The following is a 12,217-nucleotide window of genomic DNA, read 5'->3' as shown; positions in this document are numbered from 1 at the left end:
TGGCCACTTTTTAGTATTATTTTTTTCAGATCTTTACAAAACAGAGATACAGTCAATGCAATGGTCACTCATTCACTATTCAGTAGTTCATCCGAAGAGTTGGGATGGATCATCAACAACACTAATTACATTGAATGGCAACTGGTTGCATCAGAACAAATTGCATGTTTTGCTAAATTGCCTGTGACAATTATCAGTATAAATAATCATATTCAATAATGAAAGCACTCTTGATAGACTTACTATGCTATGCTATTAGCCTGTGTATAACAAGTCTGTTTATTGCTTTTATGGGATTTGCACATTTTTGCTAACACTACCATTACTGCTTGAAAACTAATTTTATTTTTTATTAAATTAATTGCTTGGCAGTGTTGTTTTTTCTTTTACTCAATATCGTGTTCAGTTCCCGTGTTTCAAGATGCTATGAAATACTGTTTACTGTGTAATGAATTCTATGATAAATTGTAGCATATTATGTAGAACTGTTCGATTGTACGTCCAGAGCACTTGACGTTGCTATGAAATGTTTTCAGCCGATGGTATTATAAAATGTATTTACCAGAAATGATAAGATAAGATAGGATAGGATAGGATAGGATAGGATAGGATAGGATAGGATAGGATAAGATAAGATAAGATAAGATAAGATAAGATAAGATAAGATAAGATAAGATAAGATAAGATAAGATAAGATAAGATAAGATAAGATAAGATAAGATAAGATAAGATAGAACTTTATATAGAATTTGATGGTCACTGATTGGAAAGACCAAAGTTCTGTGGTTGTCTTCAGTGGTCTCAGTCTACGGCTGAACGTGCTCCGGTAGGACTCCAATGTCGCATGCAGGGCGTGTGACATGTTGTCAAGGATACAGAGACATTTCCTCAGTATTCTCCTCTCAGACACCTCAGCTAGAGACTCCAGCTCCACTCGCATGACAGAGCCTGCTTTCCTAATAAGCTTGTTAAGCTTGGCTGACTTCAGCCTGCACACTACAGGGTAGAAGATGACGCTGGCTACCACCGAGTGGTAGAACATCTGCAGCATGGTTCTGCAGACATTAAAGGACCCAAGTCTCCTGAGAAAGTATGGGCGACTCTGACCTTTCTTATACAGTGCATCAGTGTTTTTGGTCCATTCCAGCTTGTTGTCTGTGTGGACACCAATATACTTATAGTTGTCCACTTCAGCGCCCATGATATGGTTGAGCTTGGGGTAGTCCTCTGCTTCCTTAAATCCTATTCAGGCATGGCGCTTCTTAACTTTAAAAGGTCTCCTGCTTTCATATTGAAATTTACAAGTTTGATATTTGACTAGTATTAGTTAACTCCATCCTTCTGACATTTCTGACATGAGCGCAATCACAAGAAATGTGTTTCACAAAGTGCTTATATAGTGATCATTAGCTTTCTGTGTCACAGAGATGACTTTTTCTGCTGTTTCAGAATTTCCATACAAGATTAAAATCTGATCAGTAGTAAATTTGTTTCATTTCTGTAGTTATGTATACTGTGTGGGTTAATGATTGAATTATTTATCAATCACATGTGTGTTAGTTACCCGTACAGAGAAATCACGTGACGTATTTCAGATATTATCACATGATGACGTATGCCTATTTGTCTTCACACACATGAAAAGCAGATGTTCACATATGAAATGCATGTGATTTTTACACAGGATAGGATTTCCACAAGGAAGTTATCAGGAGAAATCAGTAAATAAACCAACACACACAGATAAACTCAATTAAACCAACACCGATATATAAAACATTTCCAAGAATTTGTCTTAGAAACGTTCACTTCTCTTAGACTAGATGAACTAATTCAGTTCATCATTTGCATAAATGTTTTGTATCATTTGCATTATTGTTTGCATCTATTTTGTTTATGCATTCTGAATTACATGATACGTGTTTGAGTGTTTTTTTTCCGTCTGTAGCTCAAAATGATGATCTGCAAAACAGGACAAATCTTCCAAATATGGTTTTGATAAACTGATTTGTAGTGTTTATATTATACTCAATACCACCAAAGTAGCAAATCAGAACCTCGGCCGCGAAAAAAATGAGTTTAATACTTTGGCAGATGTTCCCCAATGTAACACAAACGCTTTATTTTTCTTTAAAGTAAACATAAAATAACAGTGTTTAGAATTCTTGAAGACTCCAAGGAAAACTTTAGCAAAGGAGTGTTGGTCAAAGGACTTACTGTTTCATCTGCTAACACATATTGCTGTGGAAAGACAGAGATAAATACGCCGAATCTGGCTGCCAGAGCTCTTGCTTGATGAGTTCATATGTTTATAGCTGGGCCACTTTCAGCCAATAATTTGTTGCATTTGATCCATTTCTTTGGCTCCAAAAACAACATAAAAAATGAAAATGTTTACTGTGAAGAAAAACTTGTTCCACAGTGCACTTAATCTTTGCTTTAACTGATTGTTGAAGTGCCTAAACCTGACCATTTTTGGCCTGAACCTCTGTATTATATGGGCCAAGAGATCCAAACATGACATTATTGTCTAATGAGTGCAGAACGAATGTATAAAAATTCATCCAATTATTTGTGCATTCATCTTCATTGACTGCTTTAGAAACAGTTATGGTTTAGAAAACAGATATAGCTGGTAGCATTCATCACTTATTTTGACAGATCTAGGTCAAAGTTCATCATCTATCAAATGTTTATTGACACTTCAATGGTAATTACAGATAATTACATATAATTAACTATTGAATAAGTGTAAGAGTGACCCTCCCCCTCCCCCAGTTATCCTGCACCTGTCCCCATTCTTACATCCAGATTTGCAAAATAGTCCAGTTTGATGTCTTCCATTTGAGAGATACTTTGAGCAAGTTGAAAAAATATTGCTGGATAAGCTGAAATGAAAAATGTTGTCTAAAAGAGAAAAATTGGCCGTGCACTCTGGATAGGAAAGGTGGAATGCTCTCTCTCTCTCAGCCCCCGTCAATTAATTACAGCCACGCTAGCCAGACATGGGCATCTGTGAACTCATGCATGCAGAAGATCCTGGATTGAAGTGACTCAGCATAATCAGCAATTTCCAAAAGATGTGGTTGCCTCGCATCATATGTCTAGGAGGAAGCATGTGTTAGCCATCATCCTCCTCATTCAGTGGCCATCGAATGATAGTAGAGAGCTGGCTGGAAGATGGAAATTGGCCAAAACCAAATAAAGGGGGGAAAAAGTGCTGGATGATCTGGCTGTTGAGCACCTGATGAAATAAAATGGATCTCTGGAAAGAAACAGAGAAAAGAGATATCGCTGTTGGACAATCTGCAGCCAAATATGTCTATGCACAGAAGAGCCACCAAGTGGCTATTACCATGGCACTACAGTGGCTGGAAACCACATTCAAACACAAGTGGTCGTGGAGTGAGCATGTAGGGGATTTCAGAGCTAAATCTGCTGTGCTGAAAATAGAGACAGATATCTGGCAAAATTTGAAAAGACTCCTGACATCTGGAGCTGAGTGCCATTCAAAAGAAAGAACTGCTATCAATCAGATATCTGCAAGCTTGCCTCCAGAGAATTTCTCCACTGGAGCTTCTAACTTGGACCTCTATGGACCTGTACAACCCAATTTCTGTTTCAAAACTGGAGCTCATTAAAAAACCTGCAACGGGTCAGCAGCTAATCAGGGATGTCTTCAAGGGCTGGCGATGAAGATCATGGTATCGTCATAGTGGTATTTGTGATGATAACTAGTATAAATCATGACCATAGCAATTAGCTATGTTGAAAATATTACTCACATAATGGTGGGGGATTTTTGGGGGGCTGTTTTGTGACTCTTAAAAAAGCTCTTATGCGTAAATTAAAGTGGGTTGCTTCTGCCATGAGGTTACGACTTGATACGAGGTGGGGTTTTTTTTTTAATTCTAAATTCTCTTCCAGAAATTCTTGTGGGTGCGAAATTATGAATTGCCCACAGAGAAGACTCTTTGACATCGCTGTATATTCAAGCTCAATTCACATGGTATTCATTTGCTTATGAATGTAAAATGTGCCAACAGTTCTGGAGCTTCTGGATCCCTAATCATCATAAAACCTGAAAAGTCTGAACCAACAGACCTCAGAATCTCGTTGATGGTTTGTCTACAATCTGTTCCCTCAGTTCAACTTTCTCGCCGAAAAATAAAACACCTAACACTAATTAAAAGTAAACCTGTAACAGAACCTCCAGTTTCAGAGTCTGGCTCAGTTTACAGTTAAAAAAAAGGAACAGAAAGATTGAACCACTATTTCCTGTATGGATAAAACACAACAGGCAGTGTTCTGGCAAGTTTCCCCTTCACTAAAAGAGGTCAAAATTGTCCGACTTATAGATGATTTACAGGGAAATTTCCGGCAAACAAAGCTAGCTAATTCATCTTGAAACGGGATATCCAGAGTTTAGCACTGACTATTTGTAAAAGTTAAGCTTAAAAGTATATTTTAATCATTTAAATAAAAGCAGGTTTGCAATTCCTTTTGTAAATATTTTTAATATTAAAAAAGACGGCATACAGTGCAGCTTTTAGGGGAGTCTTCTGGTTAAATCTAACGAGCACACGGGTGAAAACAGTCCGCTAAAAGTACTTTTCCAGCTAATAATCCACTCTTCAAATCATCACCATCAGACACTGGATGGTGGCTCTGCCTTGTGCTTGGATTCAAATCTCAATTAATGCAATATTGTGCAAGGATGACCAAAAAAAAAAAATCAGGGGAAAATAAATAAACAAATAAACATAAGAGCACTTCATCATATTTCCTCATACATAATGGGACCCCACAAGGCACTGAATCACGTATTCCCAAGAGAACCGGCTCCCTAGAGGCATACTTTCTCGCACATACATTTCTTGTTTTTTCCCCTAGTCATTAGGGGACTTCATGTTTCCTCCATTGTAAGTCACCTGGATAAGCAAATGCAATACTTACTGATATAAATGCATGTGTTTTCTTACAACACAAGTCATTGGCGTCAGTCCGAAAGTTACGAATAATGATCAAACTTTTGTTTGTTTAAAATTTTCATTTATTGCTTTCTATAAAAATACAGAGATTAAAGAATTGGGTGAAATTCACACAACAAAAACACAATCATATAAACCAAAGTCGTCTTGCTGAACTGTACTGTAGTGAGCTTTTGACTGATACTCAGGGCTTCGACACCCATTCCTCTGCCCACTTCACAGTAAAAGCAAATCTCCACGCTCGTCTCGGAAATGTCTTTTCTGCAGAGTTGGAGTAGATTTTTTTTTTTGACAGTGCATCCATCTGTTGTTCCAGATTGTGCTGGACAGGCATGTCAGTTACTAGAAATCCTGTCGGATGTTCTCCTTGTTCTCTTCTCCCTGCTGCTGCCTCATCTGGCTGACTTCGTTCTCCAGCTGCACGATGGCTCGCTCGATCTCGTAGTTCTTACTCACGAGGGACACCCAGCTGTCAACGGTAACAAACAACACGCTGTCACACGTCTGCCAAGTAAATAGAGCTTAAATGTGATGAATATTAGTAAAGTTTTAAATGAGACACATACTTAGACTCCAGTTCACGCAGTTTGGCCCCGCCGGTGAGCTGATCGTTCTTCCGCTGCCAGTTTAAGTCCTGAATGTTCTTCCTGTAACGACAGCAATAAATTGTGTTAAGAGATCGAGCCCAGATGAATCATAGGACCTGAAGTACAAAAATGTCCATGTTTAAATAATCAATGCAGCAGAAATGTCCATCCATCCACCCATAGTAATTGTTTCCTCATGGATACTGATGTGGTGGATAAAATGATTTAAAAATGTCTCACCTCATCCTCTAAATTGTTTAGTAGTTTAAAAAAACCAAAACAAAAACGAAAAAAAAAAAAAAAACAACTTTGTGGTCAGTGTACTTTTTGGTCATTCAATTCGAAAGCCAGAAACTAACTAACTAACTAAATTTGGATTTTATTGTTATTTCCTTATCCAGACAGTAGAAAAAAAATTGGCAGCATGTGTTTCTTTTCTTCCATTATAAATTAAAAATTTTTTTTAAATAAAACTCAATTTTGTGGCTGTTGCGGGTAGGATTGAATGAATCGGTGGCAAAAGCACAGACGATCTTGAAATGATTCAGCACTTATACTCAAGAACTTTAATGCGTATGACTAGCAATTCCGGGAATACTGATTCAAACGGATAAATAAATAAATAAATAAATCACTATGTGAGTCTAACACGGAAACTGATTCACTCTGAGTCACACGGTGAGACCAGCGTGGAATATGATTCACTCCGAATGACTCACCGAGTCTAGCATTTAAAACTGATTCATTCCGAGTGACTCACTGAACGTGCGTACGATCCGATTCATTCTGAATCACATAAATGAATCACATCCTTGATGCTCAACATCATGCTTTTGGGTTAACATACACAGCCCCAGTGACAACCACAAGTTTCAGAAAACCTTTTCCCCAGTCTTACTTCATTGATGATTTCATTTTTTTTATTTACAGTAAACAAACAAAAACAAACAAACAGAAAAAAAACACATGCTGATTTGACATTATGACTCTGCGATTTCTGCTAATAATAAACATTTATGTTTCTCCTTCCTGAACTTTTCAAAATCACAATCAGTTTTATAACCATTCATGTCTGTTACTGACAAAAAATTAGAAACATCCAAAAAGTACCCTTCACATAATGAAGTTTATTATGCGCTACTTATTTATAAATAGTTTTGTTTATTTCTGAAACTGTGCCACACCTCCTTCTGAACAAGAAATCACGGTTTGTGTAATTTATGTACATTGTCTTCTGTTTTAGTTCCATCAGGAATTTTCCACTTACTATTGACTATTAAGAGGACTCAGAATGTGAGGAGTCAACAACAATTTTTTTTTCTTCTCTCAGTTAACCAAAGGAAAAGAAAAGAAAAAACGACTGATTTTTGAAGTATTAATCACGACGCTAATCGCTCTGAACCCACCGCTTGCTGCTGTACAAACACAGGCACTTACTAGCACACTGATGACATACACTACACTAGCACATGGATGACATATGACTATTTTATAATCGTGTAGGTTATGTGGAAACACTGAGGGGCGGGGGACAAACAAACAGCAAATCAGTCACATGGCAGTAATCATCTGGATTTAAAACAATTGAGAGAAATTAGATGCTAGAGAGAGAATATTGTATGTGCTAGTGACTAGTGACAATGACCCATATTGAATATTTCTATGCTCAAAAATATTTGCAAATCTCCCTAAAGTAGATTTTTTCGGTGCATCAAGACAAGTGTCCATTGTTGTGTATTTGACTTGCAAAGAGATCAAGTATCTGAAGGGAAAAATGGGTGGGTGTGTCTGAGTGTAGGTGCGATTCATCTGATAAAAGTTTCTGTAGCACTCTGTTGGTCAGCATCTTTAAGGAAAACTGGGGGTGTGAGCAGGGCGTGTTGGTTATTTGTTGGTTGTGGGTTGGGGGCTTATCTATGTTTACAGTCCTGTGTGTCACTCATCAGATAAGAGTGATAACATCGTTATCAAGATGAACTCTTGACCTGTAACAGCGTGATGGATACTGCCCGCTATTCTCACTGACGGTAACCTGTTTTTAATAATGCTGCTTACATGCAAAGCAAACGATAAATAAATAAATAAAACGCGCTACGCTTGCAGCCGAACTGCTAAGCGAGGTCTTCCTGACATTGTTGGGAGAACAAACATGATATGTAACGTCATAAAGTCATAAATTAAACAGAATTAAACTAATAGACTTTCTTGTCTCTGGTGTATATGAAATAAAAACGCAGATCAAAAGTTACTCACCGAACCTTCTGCATCTCCTTCTGTGCGTTTTCAATCATGAAGGCCAAGTTGCTGTTTAACACAAAGAAACGAATTCAGTACGAGAATCTGGAGGAGTGATGAAGATTTCCTGAAAACACCCTCGGGTCTGATCTGATACGTACTCGTTATACACCTTCCAGGCGTTGGTGCCGTACTGTGCCATGACTTCCAGGTTCTCTATACGCACTGCCTGGTGCTCCAGCTGAGCCATCGAGTTATTCACGCAGTCCTGCCACGCCGTCATGTCGTTCTTCTGGCCTGATGATGGGGCGGGCAATTCGTATCTGAAATGGTGCATGTGCGTGTTGCATTACAAAAAGAACAGAATGCATGGAGCGATGCATTTGTATTTTAGATAGTCGCATTTGAGAAACGGAGTCCTTTCAAAGAAACAGTGATGGATGAATAAAACGTCTTCATTTCTCATCAAGAAATCTTAGAATGTAGTTTCTAGTCTAGTTTTGCCGTTTTGTAGTGACAGTCGGTCCTTTGCTATAAAAGCCCATCATCACAGGATGGATTCTTGGTGTTCTAGTTTTTGGGACATGAAATCAAGACAAATGGGGTTTTATTCAAGGCACTAAAATAGAATTATGTCTACGAATGAACAGCATCTACACAAGAAGCACGGTTCATCTACTTCCTTTTTTTTTTTTATTCAACACACTGTCCACTAGGGGACAGGTCAGAGCCCTGAAACAGCAAAACAACACAAAGACAGCACAACAGTGAAAAAGACAGCGGTGATGGCAGGAGTCAAGGAAGTTCATTCGCATCTCATGGGGGAAAAAAAAATTAGTGCCCTGGTGCAACACATAAAATATGAGGTATTAAATTACATTTACGGCATTTGGCACTCTTGCATTTTATCTAATTTATTTTTAATAAAACTGAGCAAGGGCCTTGCTCAGGGGTCCAGCAGCGGCAGCCTGGCAGACCTGGGATTCAAACTTGCAACCTTCTGAGCAATAGTCCAACGCCTTGACCACTAAGCTTTCTCGTCACATTAGCAGTATGTTTCACTTGGCTGCTGTGGATACGCTATTCTAACTTTAGCTACCAAAAGATTTGGGCCGGTCCAAAGAAAAGATACAGTTTCAACCCCATTATGTAACACAATTATGACAGCCTGAGCACCAAAAATCTTATTAAACCTCGGCGACTTCCACACATGGATCCGATATCTAATACGTGGCCTTGAGGCAAGACTAGGACTCGTGTATTTTAATCCAATTCAATCCAATGTTTGGGTTTTTCCTAAGCGGAACAAGAACAAAAACAGAGAATGTTTGGAAGTCTGGAACCTCCAGATATTTCTCTCCACTTTCTGAGTTTCCAAGACTCAACAGAAAGCATTCAGTAAAATCCTGGTCCACTTTCACCTCCTCACCGACACGGTCATTAGGCCAGTAGGAAATTTTCTGATCACGTCATCACTGTGGAGAAAGTGAGCTCGAGGTAATAAGAATTTTATTTCCTGATGATCCTCACATTCTGTTTATATTTCGCCGTTATAACTACTGCATCTGGAGTTGCTCCGATTTAAAGTTTCACTTAATCTGACATCGTGCTTCTGCTGGGAGATTTTAGATATGTGGCCTTCTGAAATTATAATACAAAAATATTCGCACCCTGGCACAACTTTGTCATCGACTGCTGGTGAGCATGCTGAATTATGCCTTCTAATATGTTGAATGTCAACTCACGACCAAAGAGTTCTTTCTTTTGGTTAAGCGGTTAAGGCTCTGGGTTGTTGATCAGAAAGTCAGGGGTTCAAGCCCCAGCACTGCCAAGCTGCCACTGTCGAACCCTTGAGCAAAAGCCCTTAACCTTCACTGCTCCAGAGGCGCTGTATCATGGCTAACCCTGCACTCTGACCCCAACTTCCAAAGCTGGGATATGCGAAGAAAGAATTTTACTCTGCTGTAATGTATGTGTGAGAAATAAAGGCTTCTATTCTATAATATTCCACATGTGACTTTTTGTCTACGACGGCCAGAATTACTGAGAATCTGGAGTGCTAATGATTTGTCCCCTCTTTCTCAAAGTGTATTTAAAGGTCTTCATAAAACTGTACTGCAAGTTGTTGTTGTTGTTGTTGTCCTTTGCCTGCTCCATGTTTGTGGTCACAACAGCAGATAATCTGAGCCACATATTTTGATTTGGCACAGATTTAGATGCCCTTCCTGATGCAACCCTCCCATTGTATCCGGGCTTGGGATCAGCAGTGAGAGTTAACTCCTGAGCGCCTGGGTTAGTTCACTGCCTGGGAATCAAACCCAGTGAGGAGTGAGAGATACTTCTTCTAATGCACCACAAAACTACACTAAACCTACACTATGTTGCCAAAAGTTTTGGGACACCCCTCTGAATCACTGAATTCAGGTGTTGGGATCGGCCTCTTAGTTCCAGTGAAAGGAACTCTTAATGCTTCAACATACCAAGACATTTTGGACAATTTCATGCACCCAACATTGTGGGAACAGTTTGGGGATGACCGCTACCTGTTCCAACATGACTGCACACAAAGCAAGGTCCATAAAGACATGGATGAGTGAGTTTGGTGTGGAGGAACTTGACACAGTCCTAACATCAACCTGATAGAACACCTTTGGGATGAATTATAGCGGAGACTGCGAGCCAGGCCTTATCATCCAACATCAGTGCCTGACCTCACAAATGCACTTCTAGTGGAATGGTCAAAAATTCCCATAAACACATTCCTAAACCTTATGGAAAGCCTTCCCAGAAGAATTGAAGCTGTTATAGCTGCCAACTCCATATTACATTCACGTGCATGTAAAGGCAGACGTCCCAAAACTTTTGGCAATATAAGTGTATTTTCTGCTATTTCCCCCCACTTACTGCGAGTTTTCATCGACGAACCTAACTCTGACAGCATCGGATTTTGTTTGTCGCCTCAGATCATCATCCCTGTGAGATTTACCTCTTCATGCTGAGAAGCTCCATGGGCTGGCGTGCTGCAAGTCTCTCAAACTCGTTCTTCATGATCTCTGTCTGTTGGAGGAGCACAAAGAATGTTTCGTCAATGAATCCAGGACACGGTCAGGGAGATAAATCCACATTAAGAGTCTTTTTATGGAACCTACTTCGAAAGCTGAGAAATCCGGCATTGGAAGGTAACTCAGGTAATTTTTTGTAGGTCTGTATCTCCGGGTTTCCTCCTCCACCAAAGCGGCAGCCTGGAGAAAAACAAAGCGTGGGAAAGGAAATCTTACAGAAGTCAATGAGGAGTAACTGGGAGGGTTTAAAGCAAGGGGGGGGGGTAATAGTAGTAATAATAGTAATAATAATAATAATAATAATAGGTTTTATTTACATAGAGAAAGAGCCTTTAACGAAGCTTTACATAAGCAAAACGTCTTAGAACAACAAAAATTAAACCATACTTAAATAATATAAAGTAAATAATTGGGAAAAAGGGACAATAAGAGTAGCAAACATCATTCATTTAATGTATTTTACATATTTATATATTATATATTTGTTCGTACTGGTGTAAATCACAACACACATGATCTGAGATATTATATTTAACCATTTTTATGCAGTCCTGTGTTAAATCAGTGGAAAAGTAAAGCTCTATGGCTCCATTCGTTTAAACTAAATAAAGCTCAGTTAGCTAGCGTTAGCCTGTTAGCTACGCAGCCTGCTAATTAGCAATAGCGCCATTAGCTTGCATGTTTAAAGACTATCAAACTCTGAAAATATTATGTTTTGTACTTACAGCTTCTCTGACCCCGGGAGCATCATAGCCCTGGTCAAAATACGGCAAAGCGTCAACAAACACTTCACCGGCAACCGACGAAGCCCCAGCCATATTGAAACAACTGCAACACGCTTTTACGTTAACTTCTTTCTTTCCCACCTGTATTCCGACACGTCCCGCCTCCCACACTTTCATTGGTTATTAAGTCATACCACGAGGAAAAACTAAACCAATTGTACAGCTGCAAAGGGAAACGAACTACCAGAATATCCAATCCTACAACAGAGGCGTGGCTTGCCGGAATAGTATTGGGAAACTGTTTCTTCGCAGGATTCAATGTTAACGTGCGCCACCTAGTGCACTGGAGGATGGAGTAACTAAATCAAAACAGTAGACACACTAGTCCGTTTTCTGAGAAGACATTTTATTTGAACACTTTATGGTTATTATTATGCAGAGCAATTATGTAAACCTATATAAAACGTAAAAGCATCTAAAATAGTTTTATACATTTTATTTACAAGAGTATGAAAAGAAAAAAAAAAAAAGTAAAATTATGGACTTATAAAAAGAAGCATGCTCAGTGTGCCTCAGAGGTATTATCATTATTACTTTTATAAATACATCAATTCTGA

At 38.8% G+C, this 12,217-nt stretch overlaps 1 protein-coding gene across 1 annotated transcript; it reads right to left on the bottom strand.

Annotated features, from left to right (window-relative positions):
• Positions 1–5,046: 5,046 nt before the first annotated feature.
• bcas2 (BCAS2 pre-mRNA processing factor) lies at positions 5,047–11,759 on the bottom strand. Its single transcript, XM_058390478.1, has 7 exons — positions 11,601–11,759; positions 10,963–11,055; positions 10,800–10,870; positions 7,975–8,136; positions 7,832–7,882; positions 5,558–5,638; positions 5,047–5,460 (listed from the first exon to the last, which is right to left on the bottom strand). The coding sequence occupies exons 1-7, from the start codon at positions 11,691–11,693 to the stop codon at positions 5,334–5,336; spliced, it is 678 nt and encodes a 225-aa protein (XP_058246461.1). The 5' UTR covers positions 11,694–11,759; the 3' UTR covers positions 5,047–5,333.
• Positions 11,760–12,217: the final 458 nt, after the last annotated feature.

This window comes from Hemibagrus wyckioides, linkage group LG05, assembly GCF_019097595.1.
Source record: "Hemibagrus wyckioides isolate EC202008001 linkage group LG05, SWU_Hwy_1.0, whole genome shotgun sequence".
Lineage (NCBI taxonomy): Eukaryota > Metazoa > Chordata > Actinopteri > Siluriformes > Bagridae > Hemibagrus > Hemibagrus wyckioides.
Note: the sequence above shows the minus strand (reverse complement) of the source record. Positions and strands in the feature narration are given on the sequence as shown.

Excerpts from the sequence above, each read along its gene's own strand:
- bcas2 (XM_058390478.1), bottom strand. The coding sequence starts at position 11,693 with ATGGCTGGGGCTTCGTCGGTTGCCGGTGAAGTGTTTGTTGACGCTTTG. Across the intron at positions 5,639-7,831 it reads AAGGAGATGCAGAAGGTTCG|GAAGAACATTCAGGACTTAA; the intron begins GTGAGTAACTTT and ends CTGTCGTTACAG. Across the intron at positions 5,461-5,557 it reads CTGCGTGAACTGGAGTCTAA|CTGGGTGTCCCTCGTGAGTA; the intron begins GTATGTGTCTCA and ends TACCGTTGACAG.